We start from the raw sequence: 24910 nt of genomic DNA on the forward strand, positions 1-24910 counted from the left end.
CTCCTTGGCCGTGCTGCTTTGGCTGTTGGGTCAGACTTATTCTCATGCTCCCATGCTCTTTGACATGACATGGCATATTGTAGAAATGAAGATAAGTAACATCATGTCATATGATTCTCCATCTCCTGTGTCACATTTGGGTATTTAGTTTTTATTTTTTCCCTCATCGAAAACAACATCGAATGTCAGATTGTTAAAGAAACAACTTGTGGAAACACCAGAGAGTAGGCTTACACTCATATTCGTGCTGTTCTATGTAAATTAAAGGCTGCAGAGGAGTATTTCTTTCGACGTCAATCTTATGTATAACCTTTTGAAAACAGAATTTTCCTTTGTGTGGTTGCTAGCCTCTTGCTTTATCTTAATGTTTTTTCCCCTCCATTTATCTCTCATCACTCCTGTCTGTCTCTGATGATGACGAACACGCACCTTCTGATTGCTCTCTCTCCGTGGACTGACCTGAGCCAGTGACTGCTTACTCCTGCGCTTCAGAGGGAGAATTTTGTCGCACCATAAATCACATCTAAATATTGCGTTTCTTACAGGAACTAAATGTTGCAGAAACAGACCGTGCAGGAGGACACGTAGGGGTGTTTTTATCTGTTTTTACATCAGAAGGTTTAAGAATAAATAAATACACAAACCCACAAAATCTGGTTTAGCGTCAAGCTTCACTTGTTTCTGATGTAGTTCTGAAACATAGTCGGCAATGTGGGTCAGACTAAAGGGCCAAATCAAGCAAACAACAGAATTATTATATTTTTTCGTGATGGGCACTGCAGATAGTTTTGGTTAATTTTGCACTGATATAAAGTCAAGTATTATTATATTTTATCTCAAAAATATCATTTTTTATTATTATTTATTATCTGTAAACCTCATAATCATTAGTTTTATACATATTACTTTTTGTTTTACAGTCTTGATTCGACATCAAGTCATTTGGTTCAGCAGTGATGTTATTTCTTAAAAGACTAAGACTTAATTCTAAGTTTAATTTTTGGTTCACACAATCAGGAAAATCTTGAAAACATATTTTTCACATATTTGAATTGCGTTCAAGATCCATCCATTTTCTTCTGCTTATTCAATTCAGGCTTGCAGGAGCCTATTCTAGCTTTCACGGGCGCCAGTCTATCACAGAGCTAACATAGACAACCATTGAAGGTCACACTCACACCTATGGCCCATGTGTGTGGACTGTGGGAGGAAGACAGGGGAAATCCACACAGAACATGCTTCACACAGAACGGCCCCAGCCAGTTGGTGGATTCCAACCCAGGATCTTCTTGCTGTGAGGCGACAATGATGCTTGTGCTAGTCACTGCACCACTACGGTTTTATAATTCATAATAATTTAATTATAAAAATTTTGATCCACCCATGAAGTTTAAATCCATCATGGAATAAATCCTGCATAACTAGCAAGATTTCCATAAATGTCATAAACATAGCGAGCACTATAAATAAAGATGTTACTCCCACTGCAGTGGTGTGAAGGCAGACGTATCAGCCAAACATGGACAAATGAAACTAGAGACACGTGACTGACCACACGGCACAGGGACAAATCATTTTTATGATCAGGTGATCAATGCAGTGCACAACATGCTTACTCCCCTAACCCGTGCTTCCACTCTGTCTGAAATTATACACTTGATAGAATAAATGAATCATTTTTGAGTCTGCATTTTGGGACAAGTAACATCAATTAATAAACCATGAAAATAATTTTTTTTAAAAACATCATATCAACAGTGTTGCACTCCACAATCACAGAATCTACAGAAATTATGATCATAGAGTGAGAACATAAATAAATGCCTTACCATCCGTGTGTGATCCTCCATGTCACGAGGCTGAGATTTCGATCAGCTGCTCTGCGTATCTTACACGTTGGTGTCATGACCTCTGGATTGCACCGCTGCAGAAGACCAGCTGCATGTGTGAGTTTGTTGGTTTGAGATACGAAATGGGCTTACATCTCTGTAAGTAAATACAGAATGTGCAATTATGTCATGAGTGTGCACATAAGGCTAGTTTATGTTACCTATGCTGCTCCTTGTCTACGTCTCCTGTGTATGTAAGCAGTATTTTGCAGTGTGTACAGTATGTGGGTGTGGGTGTAATCCCCTAGTGTTCGGTGCTCAGCTGGGGAGGCTTTGCGTCACCAATACAATCAGCAAGAGAGTGTTCATATCAGGACCAGAGTTTCCACCATGTCCTCAGGGGCTCAGGAGAGGCTGTGCAAGGGAAGAGTTCATATGCATGCAAGGTTTCCATATGCAGAAAAGACACAACGGTATTAGCACTCATTCTTAGAGCATGTTTTTATGTGTGATTATATTTTCATTGTACTGGTAAATACAAATATAGAATTTTGAATCACTAGCAGACATTTAATTAAACTTTCAGAATACAAATAAAAGCAAATTAGCTCCTGGTTTGCTCAACCTGTACTTTGCCTGCTACCATGAATCATGGATTATTTTTTAAAAAGTTCTTTTGATCAAATTTTTCATAAAACAAGCTAAATCCTAAACCAGTGATTTCAGGTGTTTTCATCTTTTAACGTCTCGTGAAACAGCATCTAGCTCACATTGTAGCAGCATTATAGTGTGTTGTAAACCTTTTATTTCCTGTGCTACTTTTATTTCAAAACTGAGTGAAGAGAGAGGAGCCACTCTCCTATGCAGGCAAAGAAAAATCTCCATTAAATCTTTACGAGTATAAGGAAGAATAAAAAAAATAGAAAAGGAAGCTTACAAGGCGGGTAGGTGCTTAATGGGAAGCCTGATGAAATAAGAATGAGCAAATCTTCCACCTGATATGTAGCTATTCTCTGGACAAAAGTCATGAAAATATGAAAGGAAGGAAGGAAGGCCGCTTTTCTTTCTAATGCACAGAAAAATATTCCTTCACACGTGCAGATTAATTCTGTTCACAATTTTGCATTATTTGCCAATCTGTTATTTTCAGAATGCATAATTAGTTTATTCATCTACATTCATCTCCATAAATGTTCCTCATAGTGGGAACTGAAGCTCTCATGCTCCCGTGACAGGGCTCGGTCCCCCGGTGCGTGCACGTACACATAAACACCGCACACAAGCACACACGTCTCCGCTGTGGTAACCAAAGAGACACAACGGCAGCATGTGCCAAATAGACAGGGAGGAGATCGAAGAGAGGGCAAAATGGAAGAATGGCGTGACATGGCAAATATAGTTATTGCAAAAATATCATCAGTGAGGGCCACCTAAAATTAGCAACAAGCACTTCCAGCTCTGTACTACTGGAGTGCATCATTTAAACTGTCCATGAAATATGGAGAGGACAGGACTATCATCCAGGGAGAGAGGATGAGGGCAAGTGAGGATGGAGGACAGACTGGAAATAGGAACTCAGGTTGAATACTCATGAAAAAAGGGCAAAAAGTGTATTATTGTCTCTTTATTCATGGAAAGTTTGTTAGAAACAATGTTATACAGCATCTATGTTTGCAACGATATATGTAAGATTGGATGGGGTTATATTTTAAAAACATATATTATTGTACTCATGATGTATCTAAAATATAATACTGAGGATGTTGCAAAATGCATCTGATTTTTTAAAAGGTTATTGTAAGCTGAGCACTATAACACTGATATTGTCAAAAACACAGCACAAGTTAGGTTTGATTCAGTAAAACAAGGAAACATTAACTGTGATCAAACTATTCAAAGTCATATTTGACCTGTGCAAAAGTATAAAACAAAAACAGACCGGAACAAAACATCAACACATATTAAATTAATCTGAATAAATGTTAAAAGAAAAGTATTTTTAACAAGGTCTTCAGCCCAGAGTCACAATGAAGGACTTGTACACCTCCCTGTAGGCATTTCGGAGGAGAACGTACGGGAAGCAGCTCTCCAGCATGTCTTGACTCAAGAACGGAGACTCCTCCACGATCTAAGTGAGTGAGTTTTAAAAGGAGTCGTTAATTGTTCAATTATAAATGCTTTGAAGTAGAGAAGCATTAAAGAAGACGCTGCAGGTCTGACCAGTCATTGTAAAGAGAAAAAAATCCTCAGCTAATTAACAGCCACAAGCTTTTCCATTTAGTCAGATGATAAACTCGCAGATTCCTCTCTGTAATTTCAAAGCGCATGAATGAATCTCTACACGCTGCCACACCTACCATGTGCAGGAGCAGGTAGATGGACTCTCGGTTTTTGATCTCCATTCTCTCCACGTTTTGTCCCAACTGAAGCAGCGTGGACGAGGCCAGCTGTGGAAGGACGCGAGGACAAAAAAAGAGACACGTTTTTGCTGTAATTGTCCTCATTTGTCTTTCAGCATATGACTTTTGCATTTACTGAAAATCTATGCATCAGGTTACAATTGATGAGTATTGTCTGTGAAGCTGTCTTATCTTCTGTTCTCATGATTTCTTGCTATGACTCAATTTCCACTTACACCACTTGTTGTAAGAAGAGATATGAACTGTTTGCGTGTTTTTTTCCTTCTCAGACTTAATTATTATGAATACTTTTAGAGCCATCGAGCATTTCACATAAAAAAGTCAACATCTGATAAAAAAGATGCAGCTCGATGGTACAGGCAGTCTAACTGATCTTTTCTGTGTTGTATATTTGTTGTTTTACTTGCTATTGGCTTTTCAAAGTTGGGTGTAAACATAGTTAAAGTCAGGATTTAATTTATTCAGTATTGGTTTAAATCATTCAGTATTTCTGCTGTAATAAATTTGCCCAAACCACATCACAATCAGCATCTGTGTCACTCACCAGGAGAAACTCTTTGAGCTGCTGCTCGATGTTCTTGTTCTGGATGGTGAACATGGCAGCAGCCAGCTGGTTGATAGCTCTAGCTAAACAGTGGATGTTGTTGTTGTGGCCTAAAGAAATATAAATAAAAAAAAGTCATTACTACCACAGAAAGGATGCATTTGAGGCCCAATGATTTTGGAAAATTTACTTAATGAACACTTAAGAGGAAGCGTGCTGAGCATATTTCCTCTGGCTTACGGGGCACATTTTTTTCAAACATGTCAATGGAAAATCGAGGCAAAGAAAATAATCTGTGACAAATGCCACTCTGCCCTTTGATGGAAATCTGAGCTATTGCTCCGCTTAATGTTTCAGTCTAGGCACAGAGCCAGGCACTTGGGGTCAGCAGGGCCACATGCCAAGAGTAACTGTATCAATGCACGTCAGACAAAGTTATCTGTAAACAAAAGTCCCTCACAGAAACGTGTTTCTCATTAACTGACATGCTTTGCTTCAGACCATGCCAGACTGGAAAGTATGATACACAGAGATGCTAATACGCCTCATGTTTTGGGGCGGAGTACCTCTTTTACACACTATCAGCAGCCAGTAAATAATGACAGGAAGACAGGGAGATTAGCCTGGAGAATAATCTCAGTCAAAAACGTTAAGCAGCTGAAAGGAACAAATAAATATTCACCTCCGTGTTCTCGGTTGTAGAACGAGTTGGGGTCGAGGGCTAATAGGGGCAGGGACACGGCAATGTAGACGAGTAACAAACGGGACAGCTTGTGCTCCTCGTCAGGGGATGTGTTATCTGCAGGTTTTTAAGTGAGAGGTATAAGAAAAAAGTTAAATAAGCAATTAAAGTGCAATGCATCATATCGGGGGTGCTGATCGTAGTTTTATCTTTACCTGTCTGCATGCTGCGAATAGCTGCAACGAGGCTAGGATCGATATCACATGGTAGCCCTGCAGCAGAAGCCAGCTCATAGATGCTCAGAGTTACCTAAGGTCACACAGTATTAGAGACAATAAGTGGATGGTGCTTGAATAAAGTGCATTTAACTTCTTTGCATGCAGCGTCTCCCTTTTTACCCTAAAGTTTCCCCTTTAGGTACACAAAATGATGATTTATTGACTTGCTTGTCAGAGTTCAAATTTAATGCTTCATTTTAAATGTTTATAATTTCCTGCATTTCTTGCAGACTGTGGGATCCTGATCTGTGCTTTGCATTTCATAACACAGCAATAACAGTTTACTTTCCAAGGAGTTACACTAAGTCAGCAGTGGATGTCTTTGTCTTGACACACAGCGTTTGATCTTGCCCTATTTCTGGTTGCATGCATGGTTGGCCTGTCTGGGCAAAATGTTTCCACTGATGTGGTTCAGAGAGCAACGCTGCAGCAGCAATCAGACTCTCTCACGGAGGCATGAGGGGGCTGCTGACGTCTTTGGGGTTATCCTGGCCCCGGACTGTGGCACGGCTGTCAAGCCTCAATCAGAAGCCAGACGTAAGTAAAGTGAGGGAGAGTTCATGAGTCACAGTCACACAGATTGGTCCAGAGGGAGATAAGGAATTTAATTTGTTTGGTACTTTACCAAAAATGTTGTTTCTTTAAGCTCCCCAGCTCAGATCTACTGTTGTTCTCCATTTGTTATTTTAATATATAAATTAATGTCCCCCCCCCCCCCCCCCCCCCCCCCCCCCCCCCCCCCCCCCCCGCTATATTCTATACTCATAAACAAGTCAATAATGATACATTTGCATTGCATTTCAAATGTTAATACAATAACAGTGTTCGTTTTTTCCACAGTGACACGACCCAGTGGAAAAGGTCGATCAGCTGCAATGCGATGATTCACAGGCCATGAAAATGTGATTACTATACATTCGTTCTTGAGTGAGATCTCCATATATGGATGTGTTTTTCTAGCTGTAGGGTAAAAGCTGGGATTTACCTGGATGTCAGCTTCAGGGTTGCTGAAGTCTCTCAGGCACTGAATGGGTCCCGTCATGTAGGGGCAGTGCTTATGCAGGATCTAAATTATAGAGTTATATGATGAAATATTACTGAGATCACATATCAAGAAAGAAAAATAACTTTTTATATTAAGAGCTTTTTTTGAGGAGTTATTATTCATCTGTCATGTGTAGTCTTCATTCTAGTGCAGAAGAAATGCTGTTTTAGTGTAAAATTATACCAATTATGGGGGAAAAAATGTGAAATGAAGTGAGCCTAAACTATATTTTAATCAATTTCATCATAAGATAAGTTATCATAATCCTGTTGGACATTACATCTTTCAGACATTCCTGGACCATGGCTCTGAAGGACAGAATCACGCCGATGATGGTCATCCTCTTCAGCACATTCTCTCCACCTAGAGGTGCATATAAAGGACATCAGGGGTTTACAGCTGTGCTCCTGCAGCGTTTTATGCACACTCAAACACAATCAGAGTTTTTAGTTCCTGTTCAGTATTTTTTAATATTATCATGATTATCATTATTAATAGTATTATCCATCCATTCTCTTCCACTTATCCTTGTTGCGTGGATATGTACAGTGTTAAATTGTTATCTCCTCGCTGTGCTCCATCCTCCAGTTCTCACCTGTCAGCCTCTTTTTCAGATTGACCATTTCCTCAGGTTTATCAAAGTTGTTCTTCATTTGTACCAGGACATCCATGTTCTCAATCACCATTTTCTACCAGCAGAGAAGGAAGCAAAATAAGTGCTAACAGCTGGACGTTAAAACAGGGAGAGGTCAAAGGTGTCAAAGATCTGTGTGGCAGTACACTGCATCGTTTCATTTCAATCATAGGTGTAAAGTGGTGAGCCAGTACACCAGTACAGCTGCATTAACCCCTCTCTGGTGTGTGAGAGTCTATTGTTTCTCCACCAAAGCATGAGCAAAGACAAGTGTTATTGGTGGTCTGTCTCTTTGCTAGACTACAGAAAAGCCACCAAGAAGAACTGAAAGAACTTGGTGAACAGACCTCAAAAGCCTTTATGCAAGACATAAAAAACAGTGCACTGCACTTGCTGCACTGTGTGCGCCACATACACACAGTCAGCAAAAGCAAAAAATGCTGACGTAAGCAGTAAATGCTAGGTGATATGAAAGCCACACCTGTGCTTTCCTAAAACAATATATGCTCATTTACTGAAATACTAAAAGAAAACAATAAAATTGCTGAAACACTTGCACTGATTCATACTGTACCTTTAGCTCAGTGACTTGAGAGGTGATGTGCCACATCAGGTTCTCGCTCAGAAACTTCAGGCCATATGCACCAATTAGCTCTGCCAGAGCCTGTAACTCTGTTCAGAGGTTAATACGAACAATTTAAGGATGGTGAAAAGCAAGGGATCGATAGACGCTTAAAGCGGTGTTAGATTCACAAAAGAAAGCTTAGATGAAGACATATTGTTTGCAGGAATCTGATACAAAGCGTGACTCTTTGATTTGTAAGTGTAACTGAATCAGTGAGACAGAAACAACTGCAGCTATTAGGCCGTTCACTCGACTTGACTTCTGAATGAACACGGACAAATAAGGATGTGTGTGGCTGAAATTGGAAGTAGTTCATGGACAGGCAAGTGACTCACTGCGAGGCAAACAGATACTCACTGAGGAGTAAATATAGAGAACAAAGATGTCATTGTGTGGGGGTGTCTTTTGCAATGCACCAATCTCCTTTATGATTGCATGTATGCTGCACATGTTTGCCCGTGCGTGCATGAGCCGAGGTCTTTAGTGAACTGAATATAGCCTTAATGTAGTCATAAAGAGGTACATTTCTCCTGCGGGGTGGTGTGGAGGTGGACCGGGAGGTTGTGTGGAGGAGAGACATGCTGGAATAATTATGAGGCATGGAGGAAAAAGTGGATGAGATGATAAGCAATACTGCAGTTCAAATTATCCAAGCAGGGCCAAAATAAACTGCATGACACAGCGTGTGCAAGAAAGTACTTCACACCACCGCAGTGACAAGCTCCACATCCTCTTGTGCAATAGCGCTTCCTCTGTATGCAGTCACAGCAGTCGACGAGGCATACGTGATTTTTCTAAACAGAGTGAGTCATCTCATGTGCTCTGGAATCACCATCACTAAACTTCCACAGGGGAATTATTTTGAGTCTATCAGGCATACAAACATGGTTTGGCAAAAACCAAGAAAAGATAAAAATGAAGAAAAACGACAAAAAAATAAATAAATGAAAACGTGTCCTTTCTCACAGGATAAAAAGTGTCAGCTGGGGAATCTGCTTTCAGATTACACCCAAGTGACTGAAATTATTCAGGCTACTGTAGCTTAAGTAAAGGAACCGAGTGTGCAGCGTGGACAAGCTCATAATAAAAAGTTGGATATGTTGCTATGGATACTACGGCCTGCAAGTCACTGATAAATGTCTTCTGAATTACCAGCCCGTAACGAACCGCGCAATAAAAGACAAAAAAAGAACTATACTTCCAAATACATCAGTACCACATGCTTTTTTTAACCTCGATTAAAAACCTTCGATTTAATTTTTTTGGAAGGAGGCGATAGCACAAAAATCTGCAAAAGGCACAGCTTGTAGGACATTTTTTTTAAATTATAATAACCAAACTCCAGGCTGACCTGATATATCTGAGAACTCCTCTGCTCTGAAACTTTGTTCAGCATCAGTAACCTGGCTCATAAAGCAGTGCAGCGTAGGACAGTGGACGATGAGGGAGTTGCTAGCCTGGCGCAAAAGACTCTCGAGGAACCTGGATAAAAGGAAAACCCACAAAACAAGAAACAGATGGTAAATGATAGAAGTTCAGCAGGATTTACCTGTATGCATGGTTTCTGTTTGTAATGAGCTTCCTACAAGTGTCCAGGAATTAATATACTTTATACATGAATCAGTGTATTTTGATATGTGTGTTTAAGTACAGTAGATACACCTATACATGAGACAGACCAGTTTGTGTAGAGAGTTGTAACAGTCTGCCCTCCGTGGGAGTCGAGCGGCTGAGTTTGCTGCAGCAGTACGCTCTTCACCAGCCGGGTGACGTCCACGTTGATGTAGCACGAGAGGCTGTGCAGATTGGCTACATAGGCTCTTATCCCTGCCAGGAGGTCAGAGGGACGGGTAATCTCCTGGGTGGTCTGGTTGTAATTGGTCATTCTCACGATGATTCTGGAGAAACATGTTTAACGAACGTCACTTGTCATTGAGCTGAAGTGGACTGAGGGTGGACAGATGGGACCTTAAAATGGGTTAAACGAGCCATGGTGACTCGGCGCTGCTCCAGGGCTTCGCTGTCAGTTTTCTCTTTTTGTAAGACCTTCATTCTCTCACTTTCTCTCCTTGACTTTATTTACAGTTTCAACTAATCACTGAAAGCATGCCACTCGTCAAGTGTGCTGATAATCATCAGCTAAGGCAGCGAGACTGAGCGAAGTATATACAGAGAAACACTGGGTTACCCTGGTACCAGAATCTAATCTAAACAGCAATAAGCACTGAAATGATACAGAGCAAGGGACATGATGAATCTCTTCTGAGATTTTAAGCTGGTAGAACACAGCTTGTAATGATGAGAAAGTGTGGCTCACTACAGAGATGGAGAAGGCACTTTACAAGAGCCAAATGAAAAATCAAAGGCGTGCTGGGTTTTTTCTGCTCTCTGTCAAGTCCTGCTAAAAACTTTTTAGGTTCAATACTTCTGCAAGCTCTATTCATAACAGAGGTGACACTTCTAAACAGAATGCATGCAGCTCCCATTCAACTAATTTAACATATAGTGAGCATTGTGTTATATGCACAATGTTACATTTGCATAGCATAAATGAACGTTATATCTTTTTTTGCAATTAAAGCAATTATGAGCATTAGATTTCTGCTCCTATGTGCTCATATATAAAAACCCGTATCCCCAGTCCACATACTCAGAAAGACGCGTCTCAAGTTGAGATATGAGGAACTCTGTAGGAACAACGATGTGGTCGAAAACAACAAAGTCACCGCAAAGACTGTAGCAGGAGCAGAGCTCTGTCAGCATCAGGTGCAGCTTGTCCATGCTAGAAAAAAAGGAAGCGAGAGAGAAGGGAGGGTGTAATTGTAAAGACCAAATATTCAACAATAACACTGTAAAACATATCTGGTTTATCTGTAAGCTGAGGCTGAGGGGAGGAAACATGAATTGTGAGAGAGACAGAATTACAACTTTATTAATGAGCTTTCTAAATTTGCCTACTTACAGAATGTGATCAGATGATGAAAACACTGAAATAAAATGTGCTGCCAGTAAAACAGTGCTGTGTGTTCTATCCTAAAGGGTGCTTTGCTTTTCACAAAGGCTTGACTCAGTACCTGACTGATTCACCTCAGAGGGACTTAAAGTCCAAAATCAATTACACCTTGTGAAAGAGTACTTTCATCCTCTTTTCCTAATAACTAAAAGCAAGAAATTTGCGAGGTAGTGAAAGAACTGATTTGATCCGATCCTCTGAAGTGTTTATGTAACTGCTCTTTGACTTCAACAAGCTCTGCTAAAAAAAAAAAAAAGCATTTCCAGAGAATAGGGGTGCGTCAGTTAAACTCACTTAGACATACTCAAACCATCTGCCGGTTCAGAAAGGGTGGAAACAAATCATATGGTTGAGAAAGAGATGGAAATAATCGGGGGAAACAAAAAGAAAACTGACTTGTTAGCGACCGTCCTGTCTTTCCTGAGGCTCTCAGCGCCTGGCTTTTCTTTTTGGACCTCTCCTTTTTTTGGCATCGGCTTTTTTTGCTTTCTGTATCGGGCAGCGCTGATGGTCTCCGCACAGTGCTTTGGCAGCAGCTGAGGGGTTATCAAGTAGGAAAATGCATGCAAAAAAGGAAAGGGGAAAGACAAAGACAGATTGAGAAAGAGAGAGAAAGAGGGTGGAAGAATTAAATCCATGTAAGCAAATATAAAGTGACATCCTCAAAAACACATTATGCAACTTTTCATTCGCGTTGCAGAAATCTTGTCAAAAAGTAAACGTTTCATCACATTTTTCTCAAGGGATTAAAGAAACAACATGACTTAATCAAATCCAGAAAAGCAGACCTGTCTTATCATTTTATTCAAATTCCCAAGTCTGTTCCCTACCTCCAGCTATGGCAAGTGTGATTACATTTGGATATGGATTTTGGCAGGGTGAATCTGTTAGATAATTAGTTTTTAAAGCCCAAAATAGACTGGGACTTCACCTGATCGCAGAGGTTGCGCTGCTCAGCACATATCTCTAACACAACAGTGCTGGTCTGCTTGGCTATCTGCTCCAAGAAGGTGACACACAGCCGCAGACTTCTCTTCTCCATTGACTCTATCTGGAGACACAAGAAACACAAGAGCAGTGTGTGTGTGTGTGTGTGTGTGTGTGTGTGTGTGTGTGTGTGTGCTGGCACACAAAACACAGAACATGGAGGAAATATGTGCAAACGTACAGACAGGTACCTGTCAAAGCACAAATACCTCTACACTGTTGAATGAGCTGTTTTAATCAACTTACGTACTGCAGACTGAGCTGGGAAAGAGCTCAGTCTGCAATACACAATGCATAAATCTTCACTCATCTTATGTAGTAACAACAAAAAGAGGTCTGTGTAAAATTACTAACATTGTCATCAATGTATAATTCATGCTATAGCAGTCATAAACTACGATTCACCATGAGAGCTACAAATCAACAATCATGTCTGCTGTTCTCACCACCTTCAGCTGGTGATTTATAGCTTGCTCAGCAAGATAACTGAACACTGACCTCTTCTGGGCAGAGAGGGTCTCCACTCTGACTGAAGTGAGAACAGACCAAAGGGAAGGCCATGAGGTAACGCTTCATGGTCGCCTCCTCGCTGCTCTGGGTAAACATCTTCTCAAAGACACGTGGGTAGAAGCTGTGCAAGAAAAAAGAGTTGTGAGAGAAGAGAAGAGAAGAGAAGAGAAGAGAAGAGAAGAGAAGAGAAGAGAAGAGAAGAGAAGAGAAGAGAAGAGAAGAGAAGAGAAGAGAAGAGAAGAGAAGAGAAGAGAAGAAGACTGACCAGAAGATGGACAGCTCAGATGTCTCATACAGCATTTCTTCTACAGCGTCCACCATCTTCGTGTGAAACTGCGTCAAGTTCATCACTTTTGCCAAGTCAGGATAGTCCTTTAGCGGAAGGGGGGCCTTATTCACACTTGTGTAGGCCTAAAAAAGATGAAAATGTGACGTTGATTTCTGCTGCAAACATGCATTTTACCTGAACTCTACATCACAGTCTATGCACTAAACTTGCTTACCTGTAATCTTAGCCAGTCCAATCTAAGAGCCCTGAAGTCAAACTCCTCTTTGTTGTCCACTGCAGGGGAAAAGCCAGTCATGGTCATTATAATTTTGGTTACTGATAAGTGTCTTTATTTGGTTGTTTCCTTATCTATTCACAGGTAAATGCTCAGTACTGCTTGTGATTACCTTGTTTGACTGAGAGACCAGAGAGAGTTGAAACAAACGAGGTCATTAGGACTGACTCCTCTTCTGGACACACGTACATGTTCTACCATGGAAAAAAGAAAATACTGATGAATGCTGATTTTCTTTTTCACTCTAATAGAAAAAAACCCACTGAGTGCTTTCAATTACTGCTGTATATTCACACACATACTCTTACGTTCAGGTACCTGTATGGTGTCGTTGAGAACTAAGGCATCAAACTGTGCCAGGTACTGAACATGGTAACGCTGAACTACGTTGTTGTACTTTCTCATTAGACCTCTTAATTTCTCCATGTAGTACAGCAACTCAGCCATCTGACTGGAAAATGTAAAAAAAACAATAATGAAAAGAATGAATGGACACGGAAACCTGGGATTTGAAAGTTGAAGCCATGATAACATCAGATATATGGTACTGAATATCAAATCAAAAAAGGGGGTTTTTGTGACTGGCATGCCTCGTTTATTTCACTGCTGCTGATCTCTACCCGGCATCAGCATCAGTAGCAGCTGCAGCAGCCCATAACCACGCTTTACTTTCTCTGCACTTACTTGTCAATGTAGTCCTCGGGAACCTTTAACTTTGGCATATTCTCAGAGTGTCTGACGAGCCAAAGGATCTCGTCACGGGAAAATGAAAGAGCCATGAAGACAAACAGCGCCTTGGGGAATTGATTGGCACACAGAACACAGAAGAAAAATGAATGTTAGGAGAGAGTTTCAGATTTGGTTTGGTAGGAGTTAAATTACCATGAAATGTGAGACTGCTGGATGTGTGATGTCTACGGCCAATTATCACAATGTGAATGTGTCTTTGTGAAAGATCTTGCAATAACGACGTTGCTGTTCTACCTTAGGTCCCAGAAGTCCAGGCTCATCCTCCAGAACTTTACATAATTCCTTCAGCGCCCCTCTGAGAAAATGCCGCCTCTCTCTGTGCATAGCCCCACTATCCAGAGAAAAATACGCACAGGTTACTGGTGTTACAGCTCATGTCAAAGATAAAACACATGAAATAAAAACATGTAATCTCCTGCCAGGCTCACCCATTGACTAAAACATGCTCGCGGCATTCCTTGATGTCTGCAATTCGTTTGCTGTATCTGATGAAAAAGAAAAAAATATTAATAAGATAAAATATTGCTGCAATAATGACACTGATCAAGGAATGTAAGTGTCTTCGTTTTCTTTACTAGCTTCATGTTAACCTCAGTTTTTATTAGAAATTAATATATGAAAGGATACAGCACTACAAATCAACAGGATACTCTAAACATTATACAATAAATCACACCACAATCACAGAAAGGTCTGTTCCTTATCATTTCTTGTTGACCTTTTTTCAATCTCTTGCTAATTTCAATTACATTGCAAGTCTGTTAAGGAGCCAATCTGCTCTGATTGTCAGCTTTGACAGATGAGTAACATTTTTAAAATGTATTCATCTTTGCTAATTGGCTGATATGTGAGAGTGCACTCATGATCAGAGTACAATATAGCAGCGTCGGCTGCATACCCTTTAATGTTGTCGAAGAGGTCCTCTGACACTTTGTGTATGTTGAGGACTTCATCTCTGGTGAGGGTCAGGTAGATGCCGCTTCGCAGGCCCATCTTCCACAGCTCCTGGGAGGCTTGGTTTGAATTCAGGCTGCTGTGGCACAACAGGAAGCCAACTACAGGAAGGAAGCAACTGTCATCAAACAGTCTGCACAACTGAAGGAATACTACTAGTTACTATGTTACTTATTTCTTTCTTTTCACAACTCGAATTCCCAAAAATATCTGATATTTAAAATGTATCGTTTTAAGATAGCAAGTATGAATTTAATGGCAACAACACATCTTGGAAAAGCTGGAATGTGGGCACGAAAATCATAGAAAAATTAACTGATACTAAAGCTACAGCTGAAGGAACATTTTACAACTAATAAGGTAAATTTCCCACACTCTGTAACATAAGTGCATCCACACACTGTGGCGCAATTTCAGGATAATATTCCTTAACGTAAACTTTCAAAATTTCAAAACTTTCACAAACAGTACATAAAAACATCAAAAGGTTCCAAGACTCTCTGTGTGCAAAAACATAGCCAAAATTTTAAATAAGGTGCTCGTGATGTTTGGGCTCTCAGGTGACTCTTCATTAAAAACAGGCATGATTCAGGAACACTTCCAGAAATCACTGTCTGTGGACACAGTTCACACAAATGTCATAGATAGATAGATGGATACTCCACCTGCCCTCTATGAGTGTCTGTGAAATTGGCATTTTGCACATCTAGAAAGGGACCAACAACACTGAAAGCTTTTAGAACAACATATGCTCCCATCCAGATAATGTCTTTTTCAGAGGAGACTTTGTTTATTTCAGTGAGACAATGTTAAACCGCATACTGCATCTAATACAGCAGTATGGTTTCATGCTGTAGAAGAGTCCGAGTGCTGAACTAGCCTGCCTCCAGATGTTTCACCAACTGAGAAATACAACAAAGAAGACCCAGGACTGTCGAGCAGCTGGAATCCAATATCAGATAAGAACAGGACAACATTCCTCTCCCTAAAATTCAGCAGCTTCTCTCCTCAGCTCCAGATGTTTACTGTTGTTAATAGAAGAGGGCTACACAGTGGGAAAAATGACCCTATTGAAAATTAACTCTATTTTTGGGGGGTAATTTTTTTCACTTGGAACATTTGATATGTTTTCTGTGTCCCATGTGTGAATAAAAATGGGTTTATGAGATTTGCAAATAATTGAATCCTGTTTTTATTTACATTTTACACTGTATCCCGATACCTAGGGAAAAAGCACAGTTTGTTCCCATTTCGTTAGCGCTATGAGTCCAAAACTTGGCTAGTCCCAGGATGGTGTTCAGTATGTCCTTAAAAAAAATTAGGAAACTGGAAAAGTGGATAACAAAAGAAGAAGGACCAGGTCTGATTAAACTACTATCTACAGCAGACAAACAGTATCTGAAAGTCAGGATCTTAGGAAATTGTGCAAAAAAAGCCAACAAGGACCTGACACAGGACCTGAGAGACGCATCTAGACCTTCAGTTTAACCATCAACTGTTTGCTGAACCTTCATTAGAAATGGTGTCAGTGGAAGGCTGGCTGTCAAGAAGCCATTCTAATGAAGGGCAACAGGGAACAGAGGCTGAGGTATGCTAAACTGGAGCCCGGACCTCAACATTACTGGAGCAGTGTGGGATCATTTTAACACAGAACAGAATGAAAGACAACCAACATCCAAAGAAGAGCTCTGGATCCTTCAAATTAATTTTTATTTATACAGTGTTGTTTATCACAACACAGTCGCCTCAAGGCGCTTTATATTGTAAGGCAGACCCTACAATAATAGATACAGAGAAAAACCCAACAACCATATGACCCCCTGTAAGCAAGCACTTTTGCGACATTGGAAAGGAAAAACTCCCTTTTAGCAGGAAGAAACCTCCAGGAAAAACAGGCTCAGGGAGGGGCGGGGCCATCTGCCGCGACCATTTGGGGTGAGAGAAGTAAGACTACTTAAAGAAATGACAAGACAGAGAGCCCTGGTTCCTTAGAAGTGTACATACTCAATTTTTACCTTACATGCTGTGTTTTCATTAATGTTTGCACATTTCTATAAATCACTGCATCTATTTCCCATTTTCCTCACAAAATCATAAATAAATGAGGGCTGGCTTAACTATTACTGTGTACCCATGTTTCTCATGTGTGTTACATGTGGGTATATCCAATAGGTTCTCAAACCATTTAAATTCTGTAACAAATACATTTAAAATGGAAAGATAAGAAACACTTACTAATAATCCAACGCTCCATTGTCTCCATAGACAGGTATTCACACGCCATCTGTAGAAGACAACCAACTTATTAACTCCCACAGACTCATTTACTGTTGGCAACATGAATAAAGTCCTTACTTCAGCTGTTATACATCCCTTTTCTATACTGTATGTTGGTCCTTTTTCATTTGCAGGAGTATTCGCTGCCTCCCAAAGTGTAGATTTTTATACAAGACAAAGTATATTCAATATAACAAAAGTCGAGGCATAAGCAGAAAAATGATGAAGGCACACAGTTTTCATAATTAAGTGTTTTAAAGAGGGAGAATAAAAACAGAACTCCCATAAATAACCTGAATAAATGCATTCACTCTTATGCTGGTAGTGAAACCTTGTCATATTTTTCTACACCTCGTCTCACTATGTCAGAGATAAAAACAGGAGTTGAGGGTATGAGAGGAAATGAGACTCACAGTGTCACAACAGGCTGAGTCCAGCATGGCAGCTGGAGCACTGAGCAGGCTGAGGAGCTGGGCGCTCCGCCACTGCTCTGCTGGCAGGTTCCTCCGTGGGTAGACCATCTTCAGCGAAAGCAATGCTGTTGTCACAGCCTGACAGAGGGATAGAGGTGCAAAGGACACCGAGTGAGGAAGACGGATGGAAAGTGAGAACATTTAAAAAGCCAAAAGGACGAAATTTTGAGAGAAGGCAATGCTTTAAAATGAGCCTCATAAATGGTCATTTGTTTTGTTTCACACACACGGGCATATTTCAAGATAACCCATGAGTAAACCCTTTTAATGGTTCATCATTGAAAAACAAATTAGTGGAGAAAATGGCAAACTATAGTAAAATGTTTTTGTTTCATAGAGTGGTGAAGGCACAAAGGAACTTGGGTTGTTGAGTTACAGGAAAAAGAAAAACACATTTTATATCAAAGAAAAAGCATTTTGCATATTTAATGTATTTAAAGTGTACCTTTGTACTCACACAGCTAATGACATATTTTTGAATTTACCTTTGTATGAGGGCCAAACTCCTCCGTGAGCTTCTTCCAGGGATGATCATACTCCAGAAACATCTGGCCAAGCCGAGGGTAGGAGGGGTCACTGTAGGGGTCACAATCAGTGGAGGCATGATAACAGCAGCAAAACTGCACTACTAGTGCAGCACAGTACTATTTTAATCCAACTTACAAGGTTATGATGAGAATAAAAACTTCTGATTTAGATTTGTAATATTTTATGCAACTTACTTTGGAGTTGCTGAAATAATTCAGACTGTGGTTGCTGCAAATGGCCTTGCATTAGCCAAACAAAGTGTGGCTTTTAAAGTAAGTAGTAAGTAATGCTTAAAATTCAAATTTATTATAATGATTAGAAAAATTGGAGTATTCATGGATGAAGCGTTTAGCACTTGAATTGTTTGCTGCCGCTTTAAAAAGCTGCACGACGTTTGCTGAGGCATCCATCTTTTTCCCCACCTGCTTCCATTCGTCATCTCGTGGGCACAGTTGAACATGCCCACCAGGGCCTTCTTATCATCGATGCGAGAGAGCGTGATGATAACGGACGTGTACGTGATGATCAGATCCAAGTAGTTTTTGGTGAAGTCAAAGTTGGTTGTCTGAAATCACAATTTTAGTGTCATCATTTGCTCTGAAATTACGTTCCATTTCAGATATCACATATTAGAAGGAGAAAAGATTATTTTTGATGGTTTGGTGTGAAATATAAGGAACAGGTGCAATTTTAAATGTGGCAATAGCTGAAGAAAATGAAGCTCGGGCGTGAGAAGAAAAAGCAACATATTGTGCAATGTATAATCAGGCTGTAGCATGTAGGAATAAGAAACACAGCAGCAGTATCAGAATGACTGGTGACCAAAGCGAACACGTAACAGCAGCTGCTCTGAGCAACCGAAACACTACCCACACAGTGGATACTTACTATATCAAAGAAACACTGACAGGCATCTATGGTGTTCAGCAACTCATAAACATGGTCCTGAATGGAAAAAGGAGGATTACAAATGAAAGACGTGCATAATAAGAAAATTTGCCTTTGGTCCATTTTTAAAGAAAACTTTATAATCATGAGTAATTTGTATCTTCATGTTTGAAGTCTTACAAATACCATTAATGTCTTGGCGTTGCTGTAACCTCACACAGTGAGAAATATGCAAATTTTGAGAAAGGTGTTAAAACCACAATGAGCTAACTGCCCTTGGTGTATGCAATATAATCAATTGCTTTCTTAGGTCACAATAAACCAATCTATATGTAAATGTATTCTAATAACAAAAGGTCTGAAATAGTGAATGTGCAGAGCGAACAACGAGACAAACTGCACTCTGTTTACAACCGCCAGCACTGCTCTCTATTTTCAGCTTTGTCTTTTCTTATGCAGTACAGTGAAAGTCTTGAGCCACCACTCATTTCTTCTATATCCTATATTTTGCTATGAAACCAGGAAATGGGTTCAGCGATTTATTGAACCGTATGCAAGAATACATAGAAATACCACATTTAAAGCCAAAACTGAGTTTGTACAAATATAACGAGCTTCAATATTCAGTATGATCGCCTTTATTCTTCAACACAGGCTGAAATCTCTCAGACAGTCTTGTATTTTCTTTAAGTCGTCTTCAGGAATAAGCCAGGCTTCTCAAAGGACATCACAAATGTTCGGATTCTGGATGCCTTTTGTTCCATTCCCGATGATCCCACACTGCTTCAGTAATGTTGAGCTCCCGTCTCTGGGGAGGCCAGTCCATGACTGATAATGTTCCACTGTATATTTTTCTATTCAGGTCACAGTGTGTTTGCTATGTTGAAAAATTAAGCTGTTGTCAATCAGAGACTTTCCATGGTGGCCTGAAATCACAAGATCCCCAACAGCACTGACTGAAACTATGACAGAGCCTCCACCATGTTTTATAGATCACTATGCCTTAATGCCTGTGCCTTAATTTTAAAAAGACCGTATCAATGTTTTTTAGTAAACCTAAAACAACCGTGGCTGCAGTAAAAGTTTGCTTGGGTGCACAAGAATTAATTAATGTTGAGGAATTTAAGTATCTGGGAGTGCTACTAGACTCTAAATTATCCTTTAAAAAACACATTAGAAAAGTAGTGAAAACTGTAAATGTTAATATACAGAACTTTAGACATATCCGCACATCATTAACAGACACAGCAGCGATTACATTCCTGCATTCTATGATACTGGCTCATATTGAATATTGTATTACAAGTTGGTCCTATACGAGCTCTGCTGCTATTGGGCCAATTGAAGTATGCTACAAAAGAGCATTGAAAATATTAGATAAAAAACCTTTTTCATATCACCATTGTCAAATTTTAGATAAATACAAGTTTTTAAATTTTACTAATTTCAAATTATTTAAATCTGCCTGTCTAATATACAAAGTTATACATGGTCTGGCGCCTCCACCAATGAGTGATTTTATTAAACAAAAATCTAGCAGTGTTGCCGGGTCTCGATTGACTCGAGCCACTGTTAGAGGTGATTGTGAATTGACATTCAGGCGGACCACCTTTTCACAGAATGCTCTGTCATACCAGGGAGTGAGCTTCTGGAATAGTCTTCCACTGTCAGTGAGGGAAAGTACAAGTCTACCCATCTTTAAGAGTCACTTAAAAGGGCGGCTGAGGGACACACAAACATGTGATCATGTTTAATAATCATGCTTTATATTGGACGGGAAAAAGAGTTAGTGTATTACTAAAAGGGAAACAACTGTTAGTGCAATGGGTGAACGCAATATCACGATAGTCAGGGCATATGCAATACTGGGGTTTGTGCAATATAATTGATGTGTTTCCGTTATTGTTATCTATGCTGTCCTCTGTGTCCACTCTTCTTGTCATTTGTTTGTTCTAGTATAATGTGATGACTGTTTTTGTCTCTGTTACATGACCTGTAAATAGTGTCTCTGTATGTTTTTACTAACTTGTGTTTAACACCAACCTGCCAGAGGGTCTGCAGATGGAAATTAGCCCAAGGCTATAATCTGGCATATTTACATTTATTAAAATGTTCATTAATATGTATTGCCCCTCTTTCTAAAAAAAAATAAAAATAAAAATAAAAAAAAAATAATAAACTATGGACACTCGCTGTTGTACCTCTCTGCTCATCTTCTCCGTATATACTGAAGATGACTTAAACCAAAAATTCCAGATTTAAGTTCATCACTCTCACTGATTATCAAAAGGTTTAATTCCACCATCATTTCTGATGGGACTTTGGTAGATGGATGAACTGAAGAGCCAGGTGCACGTCTCGGATCCTGTGTCAGGTCTTTGTTGGATTTTTTTCCTGTTTCTTGAGGACTTTCAGACACCGTTCATCATATATGTGCCAGGTTTTTGGCTAATTTTCTTTGAGATTCATTTTGTTGGTTTGATTTTATCCTTATCTTTGGCATTTTTTATAGATTCAACTAAAGACATAAGAAAAAGCTGTTCTTTCCAACGAGATAAAAAGTTTTCTGCTATGTGTAGACGCTTGTTCAGCCCTTGATTTATGTGTCTTTTTTACTCTTGAATGATTCATAGGTCAGTTTTACGTGGCTTAACAAACAAAAACATTCCTCTGAAAGTGATCAGGTACAAAGTCTGGACGGAGCAGAAAATGAGTGAAAAAGCAGCCAATGTCCAAAGAAAAACTTTAAGAGAGATTGTCACAGTTTTGTATTTAATTTATATCCCTCGATTATTGTTATTCATGGTTTCATTCTCTTGATGGTTTTCTGTTCATGTTACATTTGTTTTTAGCTTCTAGTTTTGGTCACTGTGTCCTCCCTGTGTTCCACATTTCATATCCAGTCAGTCATGTGTCTGTGTCAAGTCCGTGTCTCTGTGCATACGCCATGTGTTACTTTGACAGTCTCTGTCAAAGTAACACCATGTTAGTGTGTTCAGTTTTGCTTCACCTTTGTCTTGTTTTTGTCTGATTTGTCCCAGCTGTGTTTCCACCTGTTTCCCATCCTCTCGTTATCCGGCTTGTGTATTTAAGTCCTGAGTCTTCCCCTGTTTGTTGTCGTGTTCTCTGCATTTGCTGTGTGTTCCTGCATAAGCGCCATGGTCCCTAGCCACGTCATGTTATGTCAAGTCTTGTCTAGTCATTTGTAGTTAAGTGTGTGATTCTTAGTTCAAGTTCATCTTTTGTTTGTTTCCTTTTCAGTGTTCATGTACCTAGTGTTAGCGTGTATTTTAAAGCAATAAAGCTGCTGCCTTTAGTTCATTATTTTGTCTCTGTGTCCTGCATTTGGTTCCTACATCCTGCCTGCCACACAGCACAACCATGACAGCGACTGAATAACCTCCAGAAAGCCTGCAGAACTATTGCTCAAGACCACTTTTAAAAATTATAAGAAAGTCGGGTTCCCTAAAAGCAAAATATAAAGAAATGAGCGGCGGCTCAAGACATCTTCACAGTTCCACATAAGAAATGATGCACAAGTAATTTTCAATGTTTGTGATTAACTTTCACTTTTTCAATGATCATATATTATGTTTCAATAACATACTTAATATCAAAAAGCAACTGTGAGATTTTAAATGTGAATGAATGTGAGATGATTAAAAAACAATTATATTCACCCTGAATTCAATGACATCCAGGAAAGATTCGTAGTAGCTCGTTGTGTTGGACAGCACTTCTGATTTCTGTCGCTGGATGCTGGTCAGATTTTGCTAAACAATAATGGAAACATCAGTGGTTAGATGTGAGGTGATCTTTAACTTCCTCTGTGGTTGGTAGTGATTGATGAACTACAAGAAATAATTAACATAATACATAGAATACATAGAACATCAGCAAATTGGTAAATACTTTACAGTGCACTGAAAGCCACACAGAAGTGTTGCTTTCATAAATCAGTTTTATGATCTCGAGAGCGCAAACCTTCATTTTCACACGTTAATCTTTCTGATACAACACAAGCAAAACACTCTCTGGTATATTTAATGATGTTTTCATTTTCATTTCAAGAAACAGAACCTTTATGAACACAAGCCAACAAAACAAGAAGAAAAACATAGAGACGAACATTAGGGGAAAAGTAAGCTTGAACAAATGAAGTTTGCACTTACAATGTTTCCCCTGTAGTCGATGTTGGGGAATTTCTTGTTGATATACTTGATGGCAGATTCCATGGCCTTATCTGTCAGGAAGGAGGGCCGCAGTTTGGGATCTCCACATGTCTAGATGAGAGGTGTGGAGATTAAGGACAGGAACATGTACAATATATTCGTCATGTTTTCACATTTCAGATTCATAGCTTTTATTGTTTGTTTTCATTTTTAAGAGCCACTAGACGATAGGTAGAAAATCCCAGTGACAAGAAAATGATTAAAGTAACTTGGCTGTGTTTTCACTACCCCTTCAAACAACCTCTTGAGCAAGATCATTAACATAAAACTGTTCCCGTAGGGCTGTTTAGAAGCTCATAGCAAAAGACTTCGCTCAAATCTCACAAGTGTGAGGGCAGAAGTGGAAAAATGCATTTGCTGGGGTTTTGCTGAAGTCTCAGCTGTTTATCCACTTCCCCTCGACGAATAGAAACATACAGTATGTGCATGCACATGGATGCAAACTGCATGCCATTTCTCGAAATGTGTTGGTTGTCAGTGTGAATCCATTAGTCTCTCTAGTCATTTTACAACAACCAAGACTTATGCTATCAACACAAATGTGGCTGAAATGATTATATATTTTTATTTGGTCATTAATTTTACTGCTTTTGTGAGAGTTTTACAGCTTTATGTTCGATTGACAGCACAGACCAACTTCCTGTTTGCACTTCCTCTACTCAAAAATACGTTCAGCTAGAGCCACAGTTGACAGTTTTCCCATCCTGCAAAGCCAGTAAACACGCAAAACAGTGCCCCCAGCACATAGTTTATATCTCTATATCTTATAACCAGAGTTTAAACTCCACCTTCAGAAAAGCCTCTTGAGTTTGAGAATTTGTAAATTTCATGTCATCTGTACTGATATAGCTCCTGTTTGAAGTCTGTTACTTCCGTGCATTAAAAATGAAACATATTAACATGTTCAGCTCTTAAACTACTAGGAAGCATCGTTATGGCTTTTATTGCTGCTATAAGGATGTGATCTGTACAGTGAACCTATCACTGCTTTGTAAAGGTTGTCAGGAAACTGAGAAGAAAATGATTCACAATAACTTTAACTCTAATTTACTGCTAATCACTGAATCAGTGTGTTTTTACATGTTTGCTCTTAGATACATTTTTATCATTTGATAACTCATATTTACACCAAAATAAATTAAATGAACAAGAAGTTCCTTATTTCTCGTCTGTGTAGATCACACCATTTGTCTCTTAACTCTTCCTCTTTTTCCCTCACCTTCTTAATGTAGTTCATACGTATCAGCACCCCATTTCCTCTCTCATTGAGGATGGTGAGTTTTTCAGCCAGTTTCTGCTGGTAGTCCATGGCTCTGGGCACAAGACGCCTCTCCCTCCGTCCAAGCCTTGGCCTCCTGGTCCTGCGTAGCGGTTGATCGCTGGGAAACAAGTGCACACAAGTGCCTCACCCTCTGACAAGTCACATGGTGTAGGTGGAGACAGGAACTGACAGAGCAGAGAGTGTGAATTACGCATGGTGTGTTAATTATATGCCAAAATGACAACTGCAATTAAAATTGTAAGAAAAAATGATACTGATTTGTGAATTAATAGCAAAAGATTTTATCTTACTGTTAAACTTACACTGATGCACTCCTATGTTGTGTGCAGTGCTCATCACTTCCTTTTGCTTTGTAAAAAAACAAAAAAACAAAAACACTGTAAACAGGAAAAAGGA

General features: G+C 39.6%; 1 protein-coding gene across 1 annotated transcript; it reads right to left on the bottom strand.

The window, feature by feature from the left end:
* Positions 1-3437: 3437 nt before the first annotated feature.
* Positions 3438-24645, bottom strand: nckap1l (NCK associated protein 1 like). Its single transcript, XM_003451841.5, has 31 exons — positions 24452-24645; positions 23173-23283; positions 22681-22773; positions 19001-19057; positions 18535-18677; positions 18070-18160; positions 17525-17662; positions 17070-17118; positions 14779-14935; positions 14309-14365; positions 14115-14211; positions 13815-13924; positions 13449-13581; positions 13243-13324; positions 13071-13129; positions 12833-12978; positions 12556-12688; positions 12002-12121; positions 11467-11606; positions 10708-10839; positions 9737-9955; positions 9409-9539; positions 8007-8104; positions 7394-7487; positions 7079-7161; positions 6739-6819; positions 5691-5784; positions 5476-5592; positions 4794-4903; positions 4187-4276; positions 3438-3957 (listed from the first exon to the last, which is right to left on the bottom strand). Exons 1-31 carry the CDS (start codon positions 24539-24541, stop codon positions 3841-3843), a joined length of 3372 nt encoding a protein of 1123 aa, XP_003451889.1. The 5' UTR covers positions 24542-24645; the 3' UTR covers positions 3438-3840.
* Between the last annotated feature and the right edge of the window lie 265 nt (positions 24646-24910).

Source organism: Oreochromis niloticus, linkage group LG5 (assembly GCF_001858045.2).
Source record: "Oreochromis niloticus isolate F11D_XX linkage group LG5, O_niloticus_UMD_NMBU, whole genome shotgun sequence".
In the NCBI taxonomy this organism is placed as follows: Eukaryota; Metazoa; Chordata; class Actinopteri; order Cichliformes; family Cichlidae; genus Oreochromis; species Oreochromis niloticus.